Source organism: Mirounga angustirostris, unplaced genomic scaffold (genome assembly GCF_029215605.1).
Source record: "Mirounga angustirostris isolate CCGP_5_RB_7025 unplaced genomic scaffold, mMirAng1.0.hap1 SCAF_17, whole genome shotgun sequence".
Taxonomy (NCBI): domain Eukaryota; kingdom Metazoa; phylum Chordata; class Mammalia; order Carnivora; family Phocidae; genus Mirounga; species Mirounga angustirostris.
Window position 1 is genome coordinate 38,978,898 of NW_026991725.1, and position 21,495 is coordinate 39,000,392.

Consider the following 21,495-nt stretch of genomic DNA (forward strand, 5'->3'; position numbering starts at 1 on the left):
TTGAGATTTTCTCCCTCTTACCCTGCCCCCCTCACTCTGTATTCTCATGCTCTCTTTCTCTCTCTCAAATAAATCTTTAAAAAAAATAGTCAAGCATTATATTCAAACAGGTCTATGCCAAGTAACAAATGGATACTCGGAAATGATGTATGCACGCTGACAAGAAGTGCATTGGCATACTTTGTACAAAACGATGCTAGGGAGCTTACATACAACTAGATGATGTAAAATAGTGATTTCCAAGGAATTAGACACTAAGGGCCCTAGAAACTCTACTTCATTTTTTTTTTTTTAACAGGGCCCCAGAAGATTTTTTTTGTTTTTTAAGATTTTATTTATTTGACAGAGAGAGAATACAGGCAGGGGGAGCAGCAGAGGGAGAGGGAGCCCGATGCGTGGCCCAATCCCAGAATCGTGACTTGAGCCAAAGGCAGTTACTTAACCAGCTGAGCCACCCAGGCGCCGCATGTTTTGTTTTGTTTTTAAGATTTTATTCATCCATTTGACATAGAAAGAAGAGCACAAGCAGGGGGAAGGGTAGGCAGAGGGAGAAGGAGAAGCTAACTCCCTGCAGAGCAGGGAGCCCTACATGGGGCTTGATCCCAGGGCCCTGAGATCATGACCTGAGCCAAAGGTAGATGCTTAATGGACTGTGCCACCCAGGTGCTCCAGATTCTAGGTGTTTTTTGTTTTGTTTTGTTTTGTTTTCAGATTCTAGGTTTTGGTTAAAAATATGGTTTGGGGGAGGACTTAATCTTCATTGTGGTCAGATTATATATACAGTAATATTATAAATCTTGTAATTTTTTTTTTTGAAGATTTATTTATTTGACAGAGAGAGGCACAGCGAGAGAGGGAACACAAGCAGGGGGAGTGGGAGAGGGAGAAAGCAGGAAGCCCGATGTGGGGCTTGATCCCAGGATCCTGGGATCATGACCTGAGCCTAAGGCAGACGCTTAATGACTGAGCCACCCAGGCACCCCTAAATCTTGTAATTTAACAAAGATTTCTTTATACAAAGTACTCATAGAAACCTAAACAAAAGATGGTTTTTAATTGTTCTATGTATATAGTCATATTCGTAAAGTAAGTATACTAATCAAAAGCTGTACAACAGAGAAACATTAATAGTGAAGCCGGATGCAAATAAAGATATTCCTCTGAATTCCATTTTTTGGTTTTTTTAATTTTATTTATTTGAGAGAGAGAGAGATAGTGAGAGAGGGAGCCCGACGTGGGTCTTGATCCCAGGATCCCGGGATTGTGACCTGAGCCAAAGGCAGACGCTTAACTGAGCCACCAGGCGCCCCTGAATTCCATGTTTCATCAGGCATCAGAAACCACCTATCTTTTAGTCTTTTTCTTTTTTTAATTGCTGTATAGTTGATGTGTTAGTTTCAGGTTTCCAACATTTGATAATTATGTACATTACAAAATGCTCACCACCGGCAGTGCAGTTACCATGTGTTCCACATAAAATTATATTATTGACTATATTCCCTATGCTATACTTTTCATCCCCATGATCTACTCATTTTATAACTGGAAGTTTGTACCTCTTCACTTAGTTCTCTCATCCCATCCCCCCACCTCCCTCCCCTTTGGCAACCACCAGTTTGTTCTTTGTGTTTATAAGTCTGTTTCTTTTTATTCTTTTTCTTATACATTATTCGGTATCCACATCTTCTGCATCTGATTGGATCCCTGAATTTTATTTTCACTGTGACATTCTCCAGAGATCTAGATCGTTGGCTGCCACTTTGAGGGTTGACCATCCTGGGTATCCACTGTCAGTCCCCACGTAGCACAGAGAAACTTCTCACTATGTGCTTCCAGACAGATTTTCACTTGTCACTGTCCTTCCCATCCTTTTATGCAAAGGATATGCAGGGTCCCTGTTCACATGGACCACAGTGTCACCCTGACTCTCCTCCTTGCCCTGGCATTTGAACCCACAGCATTGCTCTAAGCAACTGGTGGTTTGTGGCCCATCTGACAGACCTGCTGGATCACTGCAAGCTCCTCCAGTCGCACAACCTCTAGTAAGTGTGTGGCAGCCGTGCCAGCTGTCAGGGGCGGGGCTGCGGGAGGGCCCCGAATGGAGCAGGCCAGGGGTTTTGGTCTCCTCTTATGTTCTATTCCAGCTTCGGATCTAACATGAGAGAGTTCCTCCTGTTGGAATATGCCTCGGGACTGTTTGCTCATCACAGGTAGGAAGGCCCCAAGGGTGTGAGGCGGCGGCACGGTGTTTTTCAGCATGCAAGTACCCCTGATCTTGGATTATGTTCTTGCTTGTCTGGATCCCTGAGGGCTACAGGGGTCTAGGGGAGGGGCCATCGTGGTACCAGGCCCCAAGCTGCAGGGCAGCACGTGGGCTCACCAGACTCTCCTCTGTCTGTCCTTGGACGGTTGCAGCCTGTGGCAGCTGGGAGTGGATTACTTTGACTACTGCCCTGAGCTGGGCCGAGTTTCCTTGGAGCTGCACATTGAGCGGATCCCCCTGAGCACTGAGCAGAAAGCCCTTAAAGTGCTGCGGATCTGTGAGCAGCGGCAGATGACTGAGCAAGGTGAGCCCGCCCTCCCCCGGCATACTTCCTGCTCACGCTGCGTCAGCCGGACTGGAGAGAGGCCGGGCAGCGGGTCCCAAGAGATAAGCCCAAACAGGAAAATTCTTGAGGAAGGACAAACAGCTAGGGATCCATCAGGACTTAGAAGCCGTGGAGCGCACTGCCTCCAAAAAAGACCCTGACCCACGTCCTCTCTTCTACTTACTCTAGGAAGGTCAGGACTGGGGTCAGCTTGGAATTTACTTCTGCCAGGTGGGTTGCTGTTGCTAGCTAAGGCTGGCTCAGTGGGGAAGCAGGACCAGAGGCAGCTCAGGGAGAGCACAGAAAGAAAGCAGTGATATTTGCCCTTTCTCCCTTCACTGTTGAGTGATAAAAACCTAAGTTGTTCTGTCCAGAGTCAGTTGCTTGCTTATGACCATCTCTGAAAGCATAGGGCAATTCAAGACCCAAAGGATGTTTTTTGGCACCTGGACAGATAATGAAGAAGCCGATCTGGGGAGCAATAAAATCTTTTTGCCGTCCCTGAAATCAAACCCAGCCACAAAGCCAATCCTGTCAGGGTGGGTCCTGGTGTAATAGAGCCAGGAGACAATCCGTAAACCCCAAAGTCCCCGGTGTTGCCAGCCAAGTCGTATTTGGAGCCTGTGGAGAGGCTGCAGAAAGCTCAGGGGAGGTGGGAAGCCTGCTCCTCTCTGGCAGAGTTCAGAAACGGCCTGACTGGAAGAGTGAAAAGTTCGCCTTTTCTCTTTTTCCCTGCCAAGTTCGCAGCATTTGTAAGATCTTAGCCATGAAAGCTGTCCGCAACAATCGCCTGGGCTCTGCGCTGTCTTGGAGCATCCGAGCCAAAGATGCTGCCTTTGCCACGCTGGTGTCAGACAGGTGGGTTCGACTGCTCCTGGCTTTCTGGGGACTGGCTAGGAAGTTGGGAGGCTGAGGAAGGAGTCCGGGACCCCTGCTCAGACCTCTGGGCCTGGCCTTGCAGGTTCCTCAAGGATTACTGTGAGCGAGGCTCCTTTTCTGATCTGGATCTCATTGACAACCTAGGGCCAGCCATGATGCTCAGTGATCGACTGACCTTCTTGGGTGAGTCTCTGGGCTCTCAGCCCCAGACCTTTGGCATAGTGGTGGGTTGTGCAGATGGGACGGACTGATCGAGGCTTCTCCAGTGTTCCCTCCTGTTGAGCCCAAACTCCTAGAACCATGTGTGCCAGACTCTGCAAAGCATATTTTCTAACATTTCCCAGTAATTTCAAACTTAAGAGAAAGGTGCAAAAGCAGTATAAGGACTAAGGAACTCCCATGTACACTTTCTCCAAATTTACCATTTTTATTTTGCCTCGTTTATTATTCTGTCAGGTTTTTGGGGAAAAATCTGAAAGTAAGTTGGAGACTTTGTTCCCCTTTCTTCATAAATACTTGAGCATGTGTTTCCTAAGAACAAGAAGATCATCTTAGAGACCCAGCCTCCGAATGTACTACTCTCATCAGATCTGCAGTCCATGTTCTGGTTGCATCAGCTGTCCCAGTGGTGTCTTTTATCGTGTCCACACTCACAGATTCAGTTTTCCTGTCTCTTTAGTGCCTCTGTCTCTCTCGGTGCTTGTGCACCTTGACTTTTTTTTTTTTTTTAAGATTTTATTTGACAGCGCGCACAAGCGGGGGAAGAGGGAGAAGTAGGCTCCCCGCTGAGCAGAGCGCCCGATGTGGGGCTCGATCCCAGGACCCTGGGATCATGACCTGAGCCGAAGGCAGATGTGTAACTGACCGAGCCACCCAGGCGCCGCTTACAGAATGCTCTCTTACAGAATGTCGTCAGTTTGGGTTTATCTCCTGTGTCCTCATGATCAGATTGAGACTTATGGGTTCTTCAGTCTGTTACAGTCCAGATCTCTTGTTTGGTTTGATAGTTACATTCTCCCAGGTTTGGCTCTTTGGAACCCCTTCAAAATGTGTTTTTTTCAACCCTGTTGGTCTCATTGGTCCCTGAGTTTGGAGACAGTTCTGGAAGAATCTCCCTGCTTTGGAGTGGCTGGTCTGGGGTGTCTCTTGTCTTGTTTCGGGCCAGAGGTGACCTAGTGCTCTGTTTCTCAATAGGAAAATACCGCGAGTTCCACCGATTTTACGGGGAGAAGCGTCTTACTGATGCAGCTTCTCTTCTCCTGTCACTGATGACTTCCCAGATTGCCCCGCGGTCTTTCTGGGTAATACTACTAATAGACGCCCTGCCCCTTTTGGAAGAGAAAGAGGTACAGTTTGAATTCAGAATGATTTTCATCTCTGTTTTGTAGTCCCTGACTGTGCTTCATTCCGTAGCTGTTGTAGATGCACATCCATAAGTCATCTCCCAAGTAGGGCCCTGCAGGCCCTGCACGTATGTGTGGATTCCCCCATAATGCCCACTCTGGAAATTCAGTATCTACACAAGAAAAGCTACTTAATTTGAAAGGAGGCAGCTGTCTGCGGACAGTATTCAGCCTGGGCCCCTGACGAGACGGGCTGGGAATGAGCACAGGGGCTCTCTGGCCTCCCAGGGTTGCATATACAGAGCCCACTCCTTCAGAGGGCACATACGGAAGGCCAGCTCTGAACCTGGGCGCATGTCCGAACCAGTGCAGCCCTTGGCTGGGGAGCAGCTAAGCAAAGCAGCCTCTCCTCTCTCTCCTAGGTGGTTTTTTCAGCAGAGCAAACATATGAGTTGATGAGATGTCTAGAGGACTTCGCCTCAAGAAGGCCAGTGTGGAGAGAGCCTGGCGTTCAGCGACTCCAGGTTATTTTAGCTTTCAGATTGTTGATTCCATAATGGCGATGAGAAAAGGCTCCTATCTTGGACTCCCCTGCTTCCCTCCAGAAACGCTGGCCCCTTACAAACTTAATGCTTCTTGAGTTACTTCTTAACCTGTAATTGACACACCCAACTTCTTTTAGGATGAAGCTGGGCGGTTCTAGGTGTTCTGATCTCTACTTTTCTGGCACTTGGTCGCAGTGGGCCTTTGCATGCGGTTCTCGTATCAACTTGCTGGAAGCTACTACTAAATGTTAAATGCCTTCGGTCTGCCTTTGGGTCAGATAGAGCCTTGCAGAGCTTTAAAGAAGGAACACTTCCTGCTGTACCTCATGCTGGCTCTCTTTGCTTTTAGGAGGATGTTGAGAACACCAAGTTGGAAATGCTGAGACTTGCTCTTGCACGAAATCTTGGCCGGGCCATTATAAAAGAAGGCTCATTGGAAGGCTCCTGAGACCAGCCGAGAGCTGCTTCAGGGTGGCACCTTTGTATGGCAATGTTTATATATTTCTGAAAATAAATTTTCCCCCCCAAATAGAAGGCAAGTTCTTAGAGTCCAGCTAGAGAGTTTTCCCTGCTTCTCCTGTGAACTTGAGGTGGTAGAAATTGAGAACGTGCTTGTTATGTTTTCCTTGGATGGGACTGGTTTCCCTGTCTCCCAAGAGAAAAAGCCACTCCTAGAAGTTAGGATGGTGAGTGCAGTGCCCTCCTTCCCATTAGAAATGCAAACAAGAGTGGTCAGTGGTTTACGTATGCTTCTGAAATCTAGCCTTTAGAATCAACTGGAACATTTATCCGTTTTTTCCTTTAGAAAAGGGAAAGGTCCAGGAACCTGTACTTTCATCAACAAAAACCTCAGGTGATGCCAGGGTATCTGTCTACATTTGGAATTTGTAAGTGGCACTTTGCCCACAGTGGGGTGGATGGTGTCTGTATTAGGATTCCAAGTAGGGCAGAAATGATTTTATTTAACATGCAGCAAAACAAGGGCAGCAGAGTTGGTATACCGCATACAGCCATTTGTCACAAAGCAGTGACCTCAGTAGTAACACTCAGATAATTTTAATGTCTAAAGCTTATTATAAAGGTGTATTTCCATATAGTAATCCCACAAACCTTCCCAGGGCTGCAAGCAGCCGGTCTCTGGAAAGCTCTTGGATTTCTTCCTAAGTAGTGAAACTGATTCACTGTTGACCTAATGAAGCAGTGAAACCTGCTTGCTCGAGATGGAGGGGGAAGGGCTAGAGTAAGGAAACCTGGCGAAGTGCGGGGAGGGATTAGGGAGTGTGGTCTGTGCCACCTTTCGCCAGAGGTGGCTCAGTGCCATCCAGCTGAGGTGAGCCGTGTGCCCTTTCCTCAGCTGGTGATTCTCACTTGCCTGGTGCCCTGTGAGGCCTAGAGTCCCTGGCCCAGTTGTACCTGGTGGATGGAGCAACTGGGACAAGCTTTTTGGAGCTGAGCACTGTCGAAGCAATAGGGTCTGGTGACTCGATTCAGGCATGGCCCCTAATCTCACCACCTCCAGACCCCGTGTCTCACTGGCCGTGCCCCTCAGCAGCTGGGGATAGTCAAGGTTCCTGGGCAGCAGGTAAGGCTAGAAGTCTAGTGCAATCTGCCTGACGCTGAGGCCTCCAGTTCCCGAACATACGCCACACCACAGGCCACCTTGTGGGAAGAGGGGGAGGCCCAAGCAGGAGGACGCAAAGGGTGATGGGAGTTGTTCTCCCCTTCAGAGACTCGAAGGGCAGAAGAGCAGTTTATTTCATGCCAAGCAAGAGGTAGTGAGTAGGATGGCCTGTTCCCAAGGCAGGAGGCACACTTTCCCCAGAAAGCTACGAGTACCTGCTTCCAGAGAAGGGAAAATAATGGTTCTCTTCCATTTTCTTTCATATCCCTGGTTTTGACTGCCACAAGGCCAAGTTCTGTTTCTAACAGGCTAGTTCCCCATCCTGCTGAGATGTCCATAGGACACAGGCTGCCACCACCAGAGACAAGCACGCAACTCCTCACCCAGCGGCCGTTCCAGGATGCTGCTGCCCACGGAAGGCAGAGTTGGAGATTGAGCAGTACACAGACTTACTCAATGCCCAGGGCTGTTCAGGAGCCCTGGGCTTTGCCTACCTCCCTGGAGGTGGGAGCAGGAGCCTGCCAGCAGGGGAAGCAGAGAGTAGTGATGGGGGGCTGAGGCCTCCAGGGGTGTGAGGATGTGGTCCTTGAGGGCGAGTCCCAAGTCTCTTTAGAGACCTCCCCCCCCATGGCATCAGAATGCCAGCATGAGGGGAAAAGCCTGCTCCCGCCTTGGGTCCATGTTCCCAGGGCCATAGTGCAGAGTCTGGGGCCACTCCCCACCCCTGACAGTACATGGCCAGTTCAAGTCACACAGGTAGACAAAAATCAGGTCCTTTTAGGGGGCCAAGGGAGAGCGCATCACAGCAGAGCTCGGCTCCCAGCAGCGATGCCCACAGCCCGTTCCATATCCAAGCTCCAAGCACTGCAGTCAGGACGTGGAGGATGACTGGACCAGGGAGCCCTCCTGTCTTGTGGCAGCCTGCCTGGGCTTCAGTGTGGTGACACGGAGTCCTCTGGGGTCATAGGTTACCCCACTGCTCCACGGGAGGGAACTGGTCCACCTCGCCCACCTCTGTGCTCAGCTGCTCTCCCAGGGCAAAGGTCAGCCTATACCGAAGCCTTGCCTTCTCCTGTGACGGAGGGGGCAGCGTATTAAGGTGTGGCCTTGGGGCCCTTTCCGTGCCACTACCACCACCCCGTCCGCATTCAGCCACTCAACCCCAGCAGGGAAGGGACGCTGCAAGTGCTGCAGGACCATGGCACCTCCGGCGGGGAGGCCGAGGGGCCTGATTGGGGGCGGCCGGGGCCTCAGCTCGGAGCCCGGTGCTCGCTCACCTTCAGCGGGTTGGCCAGCAGCATGACCTGGGTGATGGCTGCGGGCGGCTGGACGGGGCTAAATGGAGACAGCTCTGTCCCAGAGGGTGGCTGTAACTTCACCTTCATCGACTGAAGAGAAAGAGAAGCTCCTTTGAAGAGAGATGGCAGGTGCCCCTGAGCGGAAGCCCACTAGAATCACGATGGACACATGCTGCTGCCTGCTGGCCTCGGGGTCCCTCAACACAGTGGGGCTCAAGAGGAGGTACCCTCTGCCTCCAGAGGCCTCAGGAAGCCAGGGGTACCTTCGGCACTGCGGCCTGCAGCACGATGCTCTTGATAGGCAAGGGAGCCGTATTCAGCATGGATACCACCACCACCAGCACGTCAGGCCGTCCAGGTGGACACTCCTTGGCAAAGTGGAAGAGGATGCGGAAGCCATTTTTATCATAGGCTGTCACAGGAAGGGCGCTGCCTGCAGGAAGAGGTCAGGTGGGTGTGGAAGGAGAAACCCCACAGAGCCCGGAGGGGAGGGCGGGGCGACCCTGTGGCCAGCAGGCTCCCTGAAAGAAGCTGGCAAAGAATCTGTCAGGACCACCCATGACTGCACAGTGGCAACTAGCGGAGGCCGAGACCGCAGGAAAGCCGGTCACATTTGGCTCTAGGGACCTGGGCAAGGACAGCCTGGGCCCACCCCTCACTACCCATATCACTGCAAGCTGTGGGCCCCGCCTCACCCTCCCACCCCAAGCTTCCCACACCTACTAGGCTTGATAGATTCCAGGGGGACGTGGACACTGGCCAGGGAGAGCTCTGGCCCCTTCATGGGGCTGCCCTGGGACTGGAAGGCAGGCGGCTGGAAGAGAGGGCTGCCAGGCCCTGGGGAGAAGGGGAGGAGAGGCCTAGCAGTGGTGCTGGTGGGGATCAGAGGGGAGGTGGTGGCCCCAGGGAAGAAGATGGAAGAGACGGGTTTCACCAGGCCTGAGGTCCTGAGAGGCAGGAAGGAGGACAAGGTAAGTCAGAGATCAGGGGATGCTGCGGGGCCAACCCACACGTCCTCCATGGCACGGCTGGTTCTTACTACCACCCCCACCCGTTTCCAGATTCTAACATCAGTAGAGCAAAAAGGAACACCCCAGGCCCTCCGGAGCTGCCTCCGGTTCTGCCAAGCCCAGGCCCAACCCTCCGCACCCTCACATTTCCCACTCATTACACTCTGGTCTCTTCAAGAAGATGATCAAGGGCATCCAGCTGGTGGAGGGTGCTATCGCCCAAAGCTGAGCCATGGTACCCGAGGGCTGTGGACTCAGCCTTTGGGGCCGGGGCCAGTCCAGTCGGGAACAAGAAGGAGCCTGCTTTGGGTGCAGGAACACTGGCTGGAACCACGGGAGCTGGGAAGGGAGAAGGCAGCGGGGCCTGGGAGCTGCCTGCAGAGGGTGCTGAGGGCGGGACAAGAGGCCCATCTGAGGGGCTGCAGGCAGCACTCCCAGGCTTGGGGCTGCAGAAGTCCAGGTCCGACTGCTCGTTCTGTTAGGAGGGGAAAGTGTGAGTGAGCAAAGGGCAGGAAGGAGCTGTTGTAGTTGGTGGGTTTCAGGTCTCCAGCTCTGGCCCTCTTGGCTGGGGGGCCCACTAGGACCCCACTGGACTAGCAGCTCACTGCCCCGGGCCTGCCGTTGGGTGGGATCCGTGTTCTCGAGCGCACCTGGGGCAGTGCTGGGGCGAGTAAGGACCGCCAAGACCACAGCCAACCGCAGTAGAGAACGAGCTGGGAAAGAGGAAGCCCGTGAAACTGGCCGAACATTTCAGTGATGCCCATACCTGGAACAGGGGCCACTGGCTGTTTGCAGCGGACTCTCTGGGAGGAGCAGTGGGCGCTGGGTCAGTGAGGCCTGAAAAGAGAGAAGACGATGGTGACGAGAAGGGACTCTGGCCTTGGGCAGCCCCACTGACTCTAGAAGGGTCACATGACGAAAGTCGCTGACGAAAGGGTGACAGGTGGGGACAAGGTGTTTTTTCAGGCAGCCTCCAAAGGGACAGGGGGCAGAACAAGACGCTCAGTCCACCATGTCCGTTCCGGAGTTTGTGCACACTGCCCTGGGAGCCTGAGGGCACGGAACGGACTCTTTATACCGAAGTCCCCTTTCCCACCCCTGCTAAGTACATGGGGCACCCCAGGGCCCTCTTCCCCATTCCACACGCCCTTCTGCTTTGCTGACCCTACCAGGAGAAGCCCTTCACAGCCTCGCTCCAGGACGCACCCAAGCAGAGCAGCTCCTCGTCCAGCAAGCAGAGGGCGTTGCTTGTGCTGCTGGGTCCCGGGGGGGCCTCAGCCTGGCTGGATGAGTGGCTGCGCCCAGGTCCTGAGGTCTGGGGGGGTGGGGGGAGAACAGGGATGCCAGAGGACGGTGGGGCAGGGGCTGGGGCCAACACTGAGGATGAGCTGCTTGGTGTGTCCAACTCAGCAAGGTCGATGAGAGTGCCTTGGTTCCTAGAGCGGTTTCCTGGAGGGGCGAATGGAAGGCGACACGAATGATTAGGGGCCACTCTAGTGGCTGCACAGCAGGAAGCAGAACCCTGAGTACATCGTCCAGCCTAACTAACACTGAAGAAAAGCAAGCAAAGAAAACCCTACCGATGGCTCCTGGTCCCTGGGAAGCTGGAGGAGCACTTGGAAGGGCTTAGAATCCCTTCGGGCCCCGTGGGATGACGTGCAGGTCAAGCACTCGTGGCTGGTGGTGGGGCCTGGGGCTGATCTGGAAGGGTCCAAAATGGGGAACTAGAACATTTTACCTTCAGCGTCTGGCATGGCTGATGTGGCTACTTCACCATTGATAACTTGTCCTTCAACAATTGTTTTGTAAGAGTTGATGACCCGGGAGAGGTTGTCACTGGCCTGGAGGATGTCCCCTACAGCAGAAAGAGGTACTTCTGACTCCTGGCCATGACACTCCCCCCACCCCCCGGCCAAATCCAAATTCCTGGGTCATCCTTGTCAACTACTCTTTGACTCACCCAAACTATTGTCGTTGTCCTCTGTCTCACTGGCTAGTTTGAATAACGTCCGCCTCTTACTCTCACACCGATCAAACAGCTCCTGAAAGAGTCCCAGACCTAAAAGTGAGAGCTACAAGTTCCCCTGCAATGATCTAACTCAGCGTCCACGTCCAGAAAGTCAGGGGCTCCCCCAGTGCCACGGCCACCGGCGGAACGGGGCTCCGAGCACGCCTCTGCCTGCTACCGCACCTAGGACGTCAGCTCAGGACGAGGGGAGTAGGTCTCGTCCTGTCCCCGAGGCCAGCACATGCCTCAGAACCCAGAGCGTCTGCGTGATCAAGGGCTGAGGTGCAGCGTCAGGGGCACACGGGTCTCTGCCCAAACGTTCCTGAGGCAGAAGGTGGGGCCGAGAGAAGTGAGCCCCGAGGGTGGGTCTGCAGAGTCCCCCCGACTCGGGCGTACACACAGCTCTTCCTTCCGGGGTAGGTAAGCCCTAGCGTGTGTAAAGCGGGGGTACCCCCCCAGACCTGGTCGCTATGCTGACTAATAAGGAGCAGCAGGTGTGGGGCGAGTTGGCTCTCAGGACAGGTACTGAGCAAAGGCTGCCTCCCCTTCCTGGAGCCCAGCTCTCCTGGGGACGCGCCTACCTTCATGAGCTCTTTATCTGCCTCCGAAGAATCCTCTTTGCTGTAATGAAGCAGCATCTCATTGAGCAGCTTTACGTTGTTATTAACCTCCTCTAAAGTGTGCAGACGCTTGGTCACCTTCTGGATCCGCGCCTCATCCTACATCAATGACGATCAAGGAGAAAAAGCTTAACTAAGCTCATCCGCTGCCCCCGAACGCCCCACAGCAAGGATCGCACCAGAGAACAGGGGCAGACACTAGTCCCAGTGGAAGCTCCTTTTGATGTGCGGTTCTTGGGAGCCGTAAGGCCTGAGTCCCAATCTAGTTTTTCTTTTAAAATAATGGCCCGCCCCCCCGCCTCAACTGGCCCCGTCCACACTTGCTCCTCTAATCCATTCTCCCCGGAAGCTCCAGTGCGCCTCCTGCTCTCTGGCCTCAGGACAGGGGAAGGGACTCTGGCTCTGTGGTCACGGGTTCCTCCGCCCCAAGGCCCCAGGCCCACTTACTTCCTTCACCATGGACTTGATGAGCTTGTTGGCCTCTTGTAGGTCATCCGGGTTTTTGCTTTTCAACAACTTGGCTAAAAGCTGGAAGAGGAGGTACCAAAGGGAAAGGGAAAGGTAGCACCCCACCTGGGGAGACCACAGAGGACCCAAAGCTCCTGCAGCACTGAGCGAGCCACCACCTCACCCGAGGATGCTATTGGCTGGGGTGTGCTTTACCTTAGATTTCTCCTCATCATCAAAAACAGGATTCTTGGGACGAGGTGGTGGAGAGGGGATCAGTGTCCTGTCCACAGGGATCAGTGGGTCAGACTGCACGATGCCTGACAGGGAACACAAGGGGGCAGAGCGTTGGCTCACGCTGGGGTCACCTCGATGTCCTTCCTCACACAGCAAGGCACATACCCTGTCTCTTCAACATGTGGTAAGCATCCTTGATCTTGGTTTCTTCTGGCAGGGCCAACGTCCAGCTGTAAAGCAGCTCGATAACCTTGGTCTTCACTTTCTCAGACACCCTGTCCCCCAGGTACTAAGAGGCAAAAGGAAATGGGAAAACCTCATAACTGCCGTCCGGAGGCAGAGACCGTGGGAACGCTCTCTTCACAGCAATGGGAAGTTGCTAGTTAGCTCCAGTCTTCAGGCCTACCCCAAACCCGGTGTTAGGGGTGTGGGACACGGCGCAGGGAGGGGAGGAAACCACCCGTGGCAAAGCTCTCTCCGGGGTACAGTCCGTGGTCAGGCAGGGAGCTGGGAGCCTGCCACTGCGTTTCCATGCGCCATCTCCCAGAAACAATGGCATTTTCTCTCAAAGGAATGAATGAGAATGTCTCAGATGTGAAAAATGGCTCCCTGTGCTTTAAGTGGCACCCAGAGCTTAAAAGCCACACCAGCGTGCCACAGAAGCTGAGCAGCTGAGCCTAACTCCTTAGATCCACGTAAGATAGACCCAAGTGACCTCTGTCCCCAGGAGCCTCCCCCCCCCCCCCCGCCCACCTGCTGCCGCATCACCTCTCACATTCAGGCCCAGAGATCATCAGAGGGCTGCCCGTCCCTGTGGCCTCTGGCCCCCCTGCAGCCCTCAGGGCCTAGCCCCTAAGGACAGGACACAGACAGCTGTCTAAAAACAGTTCTGTGGCGCTGGTGGGTGCACCGTGAAGCCACTGAGACGGGAGAGGGGGAGGAACACAGAGCAGTTCCTAGAATGCGGAGACTGCCCAACTGACCTTCGGAGAGACGACTTTGATTAATTCATTCAAAAACCGGAACTTTCCCACTTCATTATGAAATCTCCTCCCACAGTTCTTCATGCACGCCTCCAGCACCTGCAGCCACATGAAGGGGGGCGCTCAGTGCGGGTGGTCTGGGTCGGAGCCTGCACACAGGTCACGGTGACGATTCACCCGAGGAAGGAACTGCGCAGGAAGCGGTGTGCACGGCCCCCGGGAATGTCGGGGCAACAGGATTACTGACACCTCCTGTCCCTTGAATTGCAAAGCTCTCCCGGGGAAGCTGAACAGGAACTAAAATAAGAAATACTGAGACCCAGATACCAAGACAGTGCGTGTCTGTCCTAGAAGGTGCCTGCCTGCAACCCTCCGCCCTCAGAGGTACAAAGTTTCTCTGACTCGGGTCTGGGGCTCTTTCCACCAGCTGATCCACACTGTGGGGAGATGGGAGATGATGTTTCAACGGTTTTCATTTTTGACGACATGATCTTTTCCCTCCTCCTGCTCCCATTGATTTTCCTTCTGGGGCACACAAAACTGCCTTAAGTTTTCTGTGCTGCCCGTGGCCCTGGTGCCTGGGGTTTACGCCAAGGAGCGCTCCACCCCCATGTTCCCTCCCTTGGCTTCTGACTCTGTCGAGCTGGGTTTTTCAACCATGCTCCTACTGACATCCCGGGCCACTCCTTCCTTGTTGTGGAAGCCTGTCCTGTGCATTAGAAGATGTCTACAACATCCCTGGCCTCTACCCGCTAGATGCCAGGAGCACCCCACGACGTGACACACGAAAGTGTCTCCAGACACTGCCAAATGTCCCCTGGGAAGCAAAAGCACCCCCCGGCTGAGAACCACTGTTTTAAGGCCTTCGCTCTGCAGTGAACACGACAGAGGTGTGCACGTGGGCCACCTGAGCGCCCTTCCCACGACCCGGACGAAGTCAGGGGAGACCCCTGGGAGGCCTCTGGACACGTCTGCGCTCTGAATCCTCGCAGTCTGAATAAACGCTAAGATCCGCCGGTCGGTGTGATGCCTTGAATAGGAACTAGCATTACTTTTAGCTACAGAACAAATTATACTCGCCACACTTTTCTTTACTTGGCCGACTCTTAACCGGCAAGACAGCCCTGTCAGCATCTCTTCAAGAAGCCGCCTCAGAGCTCCAGCCTGGGCTCAGGGCCCCGGCCTCCGGCTCCCTCGCTCAGCCACTCGGCCTCTCCCACCGGACCGACGGGGACTGCACTCCGGGCCTCTCTGCAGCCTCGGCGCCTTGCACAAGGGCACACACACTTGTGGGGCAGTTTTCGGAACACGTTCCGGACATTTCTAGTATCAAAGGACTTTGAGCTGCCATGGGATGTGGGCCTGAAAACCTCAGAGAACCCAGTGGGCACGTGAGGAAAGGCCTGGGCTCATTAAAATTCGCCAGTCAGAGTGAAACAACCTACCGTCAGGGCCTGGACCGCCTCCCATTCCTGCGGAGACTGGATCTTATGGGCCAGCAATCGGACAGCGATCTGCGGCCTGGGGGACAAGCAGACCATGCTTTCAGGCACTGACCCTGGGGCTACGTGGCTGGCCCTCCTTGGCCAGTTTGGACTTCTCTGCTCAGCTCTCTCCCGCTTGTCCCAGTGGCTTTGAGACTCACCCTTCAAGCTCTTTGTTGATCTGATCACAGAAGCCAATTATGTATTCCCAGTCCTCCTGGCGGTTGGAAGGATTGGTGGCCTTATCTTGGGACAGAGCAAAGTGGAGGACAATTGTTAGAAAGGAGGACATAATGGAAGGGTTTCCAATAATTTTTAGGCACTGACGTGAAGCTAAGTTTGTTTCCAAATTTCTTCTCTGATAAACCGTCAACAGGTCAGTCTAGTATTTTGAAAGTCACAAATGAAAGAAAAACAAATTCTCAGCCTTGTGAAGCTTAGAGTAGACCACCATCAATAGAATACTTATAAACACAAACAATAAAAATCTTCAAAGATACCTGTAAAAATGTTTAATATAACCAATAGGTATAAATAACTCTAGTTATATAAAAATAAGCTATTAAGCAAATAGCGATGAGCAAGAAGTGTCTCCTAGAGAAACTGAAACCAGGTGATACTTGATAAAAAAACATACATACTTAAAAAACTTATTTCCTACATACCCTTCAAAAACTTTTTCAAGACCTAACTTTTCTTAATGCTTTAAATGTTATTTTCTTAGCAAGAGTAAGAAGGGGGGGAGGGAGGGAGGAAGGGGCAGGAGGGGGAGGATCACTGAAGGATTAAAATCCAGGTGCTAAATGTCAAGGCTCCTAAATTTTGGTGTGGGTCCTCCTTCCCCTGTTATCCCCAGAGCCCGTGCTAAGGAGGACGGCCCCCGCTGAGGGTGGTTAAACGTGTTCCCATATCTGATTCACATCTTGGGAGTCTGCCTCTTCCAGAAAGCACTCTCAAGCTGTTTGCTAAATTTAGGGCTTCAAGTTCAGAAGACAAATGGTAGGCTGAAGGCGTATATCCCTTTTAAATACCCATGCTCCTGCAGATTTCCCCCAGCGCCAAAAGCAGAGCAAGAGAAGCTTGAAAAAGCCCCTCCACACAAGGGGTGTTGGAGAAGTTCCTGAATTCTGATTTCTCGTGACTGTGTTTTCTTAACTTCCTTTTTCCTAACATTAAAAATCACTAGCTCCATGAACAAATCCTAACAAGGGCTCCCAGCATCCTCCCCACCCCCACGGGGCTCTGAGGCACAAGAAGTCAGCAGACGCCACCCTGAGGCAGAGGGAAGGCCTGCAGTGTTTCCGCGCCGAGTGCAAGAAGATTCTGACAGTCTAGGTTCATATTTGGAGGAAAAGGAAAAATGTCTGTCCTCAATCTTGAAAAAAGAATTAGCAGGCCCTTTAAAATGTCAAGCTAGAGGGAAGCAAGATTAATTCTATCAAGAGTGGCTATTTATTGCCACAGTGACCTACAAGCTGTCACCTTCCAGAAGCCCCGTGTTTCTCCCATCAGTTGTCTGATATCTTCTCAGGTGTTAGCGCAGCTTTGTTACTAATCCCTATCATTTGAGATGCTTAAAGTTCTCACATGACATCAAGAGGCTGAAGGATACAAAAAATAGGGTGGTCTGAGGGGCCATACCCGTCCCATTGCTATTACTATTTTGAGAAGAGTCACACACCTCGTGGTATAGGAGTAACACGCTCGCCTGTATTGCACGCAACCGGAAAAGGAGGTTCAGGGGACAGCATGGAGGCGCCTGCCCCCCCCCACGCACTCAAGCAACGGGCGCTCACCGAAAGTGCTCTCCCCAGGCCTCTCCTAATTCCGACAGCACTTCTGCTCCCAGGAATATGCCCACTTCCTTCTCACTTGTGCTCAACTTCTCTAGAGTCCCATCTTGATAGAACTTCCTACTGCAAATCTGCAGGGAGCTCTCTGCCTACACATGGGCACAAAAAGCCTGGTTTCAGCAATGCCCAGTCCCTGTTTTGAGCATCTACTCCAGCTCTCCAGTCCACAAGCACCCTCAGGAACAGGAGGAAAGTTCTGGGGATAATTCCAGGTGATTCCATCTCTCCATCTGCCCACTGCCTCCCTCCTGCAGATGCACACAACCTTCCACCCACTCAACATGCTCCATCACCTGGCACAGAGGTGATACCACAGCCTCCCCTGTAAGCCCCACCTTCTAGATCTGGCTCTGGGCTCTACTCTTGACTCAAGGTTTCTATTTTCAGGTCTCTCATGAAAGCCTCATCCTCTTATGTGTCTGTGCCTCTAGATTCCCTCCTCTCATTTTCAGCTTAGTTCCATCATTAGCCTTGACTGTGGTGGGGCCTCAAAAGGTCAAGTAGGGATGCTTCCAGTAGCAGCCCTGGCTACCCAAGCCCAACACGGCTCAGACATTTCACAGACGACAGATTCTATGTATCACATGACTTAGAGATGAGCAGAGGCAAGAACACAGGATGGAAAAGAAATCAAGAGTCAGCCTTCGGGGCGCCTGGGTGGCTCAAGTCGTTAGGCGTCTGCCTTCGGCTCAGGTCATGATCCCGGGGACCTGGGATCGAGCCCCGCATCGGGCTCCCTGCTCGGCGGGAAGCCTGCTTCTCCCTCTCCCACTCCCCCTGCTTGTGTTCCCTCTCTCGCTGTGTCTCTCTCTGTCAAATAAATGAATAAATAAATAATCTTAAAAAAAAAAGGGTCAGCCTTCAGTGCTAGGGTCTTGAATTAAAAGAGACTTTATCACCAAGTCTTTGTTAAGCACCCACAGGAAATTAAGTACACAGGTGAACTATACCGTACGATACTATTCAATCAATAATATACCTAAAAGAAAACGAAGTACACAGCATGCTAGGCCATGGTGGGACTACATAAAGAATCCAAGACTCAGAGCCTACCCTTGGGGAGCTTATGTTCTTCTGATGCAACTTGTGCGAAATAACCAGAGCAAAAACTTGAGTGTAATTATATAATTTGATACAGAAATGAGTTTAAAAACAAACTCATTACTTCTCTTTCCTGACTTCCCCATTTCTATAAATGGTGCCATCATTCAAAAGCTCGCTGTGCCCCCACGCCCAGGCATCTGGATTTGAACCCCCATTGCTGACTCCTTCCTTCTCACCCACTTCCAGCAACCCAGGGTCCCTTCCTTCTCAACGTCTTTTTAAATCTCTCCCTTTCTTACCCCTACCCCCACCCCACCTGCTTACTTCTTCACCTGCTTCCAGAACTTCTGCTTCTTGCCATCCTATATAAAACCCCTATACTAATCCTCCTAAAACACTGACTTCACCAGCTACGGTAAGAACGGGGACCTGATAACTGTTGAAATTTAAACTTGTTGGGCTGGAATTCAAGCTCTTCCAGAATTCAGTTCTAACTTCCCAGCTTTCTCTCCCACCACACTCCTACAGGAGCTCCCTGCCTGAACCAGACAAACACCTGTTCCTGTATGCCCCAAACATGGTTTGCTCTATTTACATCACTGTCCAGTTTTCGTTTTTTAAGATTTTATTTATTTATTTGACAGAGACACAGCAAGAGCGGGAACACAAGCAGGGGGAGTGCCAGAGGGAGAAGCAGGCTTCCTGCTGAGCAGGGAGCCCAAGGCGGGGCTTGATCCCAGCACCCTGGGATCACGACCCGAGCCGAAGGCAGACACATAAACGACTGAGCCACCTGAGCGCCCCTGTCTAGTGTTTTCTTAGCCAATTGTCCCCAGTCTTCTGGGCATTCAAGGCCTGGCTTGACTGCCACCTCCTCACTGAGAGAATCATCTTTCCATTCCACTTACCCCCAATTTCCTAAAGAAACTGTCTGCATTTGAGCACTTTACAGCGCTCACCCTGTACCTGTATCTTTTTAAGAATGCTTTATCCACCCCAGCATCATCTTCATCAAACTGAAGGCAAAGACAGCTGGAACTTAATTTTCATAATACCTCATAGAGTAGGTATTTGTTATGGACTGATTGAGACAAGAGGACTTCAGAGAAGGCTGAAGTCATCAAGAGACAGTCTGTGGGCAAGGAGAATCTGGGATGGGTCTTAAAGCATTTAGTTGAGCAAAGGGAAGGAGATTAGTGTGTGCCGGGGGGACAAGAACACCTGACCTGGCACAGCAAGGAGACTCTTGGGAAGCCACAAAGAGGTGGCAGTAGGTGTGCAGCAATGGAACGACCCGATTACACAGAAGTGGACGGAGGGGAGGTGGGGAGACACTTGAGGCACCGGGCCCAGCAAAGGCTTCTATAATAATTCTGGCAAACCATGGAGTGACAAGGACCTAGACTAAAACAATGCTAAACCCCAAACACTGGTTCATTTGATTGATAAGGTCACACCAATAAGTCATAAGAACTGTGAAGGTGAACAAGGGAGAAGAATGGAATCTTTAAAAAAAAAAAAAGAATGGAAAGAATCTTAACACCGCCCCTAATGTCACTCTAACCAATGGGAAAGATCAAAGGCCAGTCTCAGCTCTATTATCTACAGATACCATCCCATTGCCCCACTCATTTCCACTCTCCCTCAAAAACAGGTCTGTCCCTCTCCTATTTCAAAATATAACTCTAGGGTGCCTGGGTGGCTCAGTTGGTTAAGCGACTGCCTTCGGCTCAGGTCATGAGCCTGGAGTCCCGGGATCGAGTCCCGCATCGGGCTCCTTGCTCGGCAGGGGGTCTGCTTCTCCCTCTGACCCTCCCCCCTCTCATGTGCTCGCTCTCTCTTTCTCTCTCTCAAATAAATAAATAAAATCTTTAAAAAAACAAAAACAAAATATAACTCTAAACCTAGCCAGTTAAAAACTCAGCTTAGGTCGAATTACTCCAATGTCCCCATTAATATCTATGAATCAAATCGATTCCAGCGTAGTTATATCTGGATGGATGGCTCTGGGTAAGTGGTGTGATTAGCCAGTGTGTCCTCTTTTTGTGAAATTGTGACAGTAGTACCTGCTTCGCTAGGATACTTGATAAAGGAATTAAATGAATGTCTTTGGGGTACTCTGAGCTCCCTGAAGAACAATTCCCTGCACACAGAGGACTTTGTGACCTGCCTGCAACTGCAAATTTTGCAAAGGTAACCTAGGTTCAACCACCTGCAGGGGGTTTCTTATTAAGAAAGGTCAGGCCAGGGGCACCTGGGTGGCTCAGATGGTTAAGCATCTGCCTTCGGCTCGGGTCATGATCCCAGGGTCCTAGGATCGAGCCCCATGTCTGGCTCCTGGCTCAGCAGGGAGCCTGCTTCTCCCTCTGCCTCTCCCCCTGCTCGTGCTCTCTCTATCTCTGTGCCTCCAATGAATAAACAAAATCTTAAAAAGAAAAAAGAAAAGAAAAGAAAGGTCAGGCCATTGGAGGAAACAGCCATTACCTCCAACAGCCTGGAGGCTCCAGTAAATAAGAGATCTTGCACAAGGCACTCTCTAGGCATCCTGTCTTATCACTCTGTCCAATTTCTGCCTTCACTTAGAGGCCTCCAGGGGCCTCTTCTAAGCCCACAGGAAAGTTAACTTATTAACCTTTCAACAGAATACTATGCGCTAACAAGGTTAACCCGTGTTTCCTTAATAGCAATATAAATTAGCAATTAGAGCAATAGGCCGCTATAACTACAGCACTAGGCTGTGCTCCTCTGCTTTGCTCAGAGTATGGTACCTACGAATGACTCGTTAAGATGTTCAAGTGTGTGTATCCCCAACACGGACATCACCGAGGCTTGGGCACTGCAGGAAAAGGGTAGAGCTGCTCTTTATCCCTTTTTGGATTCCTCTCACTTCAAACATTCTGCCTGCGCGAGGCGGCCACACTTCTCAAATACACGGCCGCAATTCTGAAGCTGTGTGTGTATGCTCAGCGGCACCCACCGCTCCCGGAGTTTCAGCCCAAATCCGCAGCTTTTCCCTTCGACTAAGACTGAGGCCAGGGGTCCCGGAGTCACGGCGGCGCGCGGCCCCACCGCAATCTCCCCAAATCGCCGATGCCATGCCAGGCGGCAGCACCTGGCTGCCGCCTCCCCGGAGCCCGGGCCGGACCCGAGCTCACGCCGCCGCGCGCAGAAGTGGGAGGAGGCGCCGGTCAGGAGCCCGGGCGCCCTGCTGGGGAAGGGGCGTGATCGCGGAATGCTCGCGGCCAGGGCGAGCCCAGGCGCGGCTGCCAGGCGACGCCGCCGCGGGCCCCTGGGAGCGGAGGAGGGCGGGGTGGGGCGGAGAGGGGCGCAGGGGGGCTCTAGGGCAGACAGAAGCGGCCGCGGCTACTCACTCAGCCAGGACTCCAGGCTTTCCCCTTCCGCCTCCGCCATATTGCAGCCGCCCGGGCCGGCCCAGCGGCCTCAACCCTCGCGAGAACCTGTGAGAGACGAGTCGGGGCGGGGCCTGCATGGGGGCCTGAGAAGAGAGAGCGCCGCCGCCGAGGGTGGCGTCAGG

General features: G+C 52.4%; 2 protein-coding genes across 6 annotated transcripts in view; one reads left to right on the forward strand and one right to left on the reverse strand.

The window, feature by feature from the left end:
• NUP85 (nucleoporin 85) overlaps positions 1 to 5,876 on the forward strand; it is a 33,858-nt gene extending 27,982 nt beyond the window's left edge. For 3 of the 4 annotated variants that reach the window (XM_064582176.1, XM_064582175.1, XM_064582174.1), the window contains 9 exons: positions 1,959 to 2,042; positions 2,145 to 2,210; positions 2,416 to 2,567; positions 2,778 to 2,819; positions 3,329 to 3,446; positions 3,550 to 3,650; positions 4,662 to 4,813; positions 5,233 to 5,334; positions 5,705 to 5,876. In XM_064582176.1, the coding sequence (XP_064438246.1) occupies positions 1,959 to 2,042; positions 2,145 to 2,210; positions 2,416 to 2,567; positions 2,778 to 2,819; positions 3,329 to 3,446; positions 3,550 to 3,650; positions 4,662 to 4,813; positions 5,233 to 5,334; positions 5,705 to 5,803 (916 nt within the window). In that variant the 3' untranslated portion in view covers positions 5,804 to 5,876. The remainder of the gene's footprint in view (positions 1 to 1,958; positions 2,043 to 2,144; positions 2,211 to 2,415; positions 2,568 to 2,777; positions 2,820 to 3,328; positions 3,447 to 3,549; positions 3,651 to 4,661; positions 4,814 to 5,232; positions 5,335 to 5,704) is intronic. The other variant, XM_045888478.3, reaches the window with a different exon arrangement.
• Positions 5,877 to 6,296: 420 nt separating this feature from the next.
• Positions 6,297 to 21,471, reverse strand: GGA3 (golgi associated, gamma adaptin ear containing, ARF binding protein 3). 2 transcript variants are annotated; one of them, XM_045888477.3, is made up of 17 exons: positions 21,332 to 21,471; positions 15,225 to 15,309; positions 15,025 to 15,100; positions 13,580 to 13,678; positions 12,762 to 12,885; positions 12,576 to 12,679; positions 12,360 to 12,440; positions 11,874 to 12,011; positions 11,245 to 11,326; positions 11,023 to 11,139; positions 10,491 to 10,733; positions 10,051 to 10,121; positions 9,446 to 9,759; positions 8,998 to 9,221; positions 8,538 to 8,707; positions 8,254 to 8,364; positions 6,297 to 8,048 (listed from the first exon to the last, which is right to left on the reverse strand). In XM_045888477.3, the coding sequence occupies exons 1-17, from the start codon at positions 21,369 to 21,371 to the stop codon at positions 7,938 to 7,940; spliced, it is 2,190 nt and encodes a 729-aa protein (XP_045744433.2). In that variant the 5' UTR covers positions 21,372 to 21,471; the 3' UTR covers positions 6,297 to 7,937. The 2 variants fall into 2 exon arrangements, with proteins under 2 accessions (XP_045744433.2, XP_064438243.1); XM_064582173.1 differs by lacking the exon at positions 12,360 to 12,440.
• Between the last annotated feature and the right edge of the window lie 24 nt (positions 21,472 to 21,495).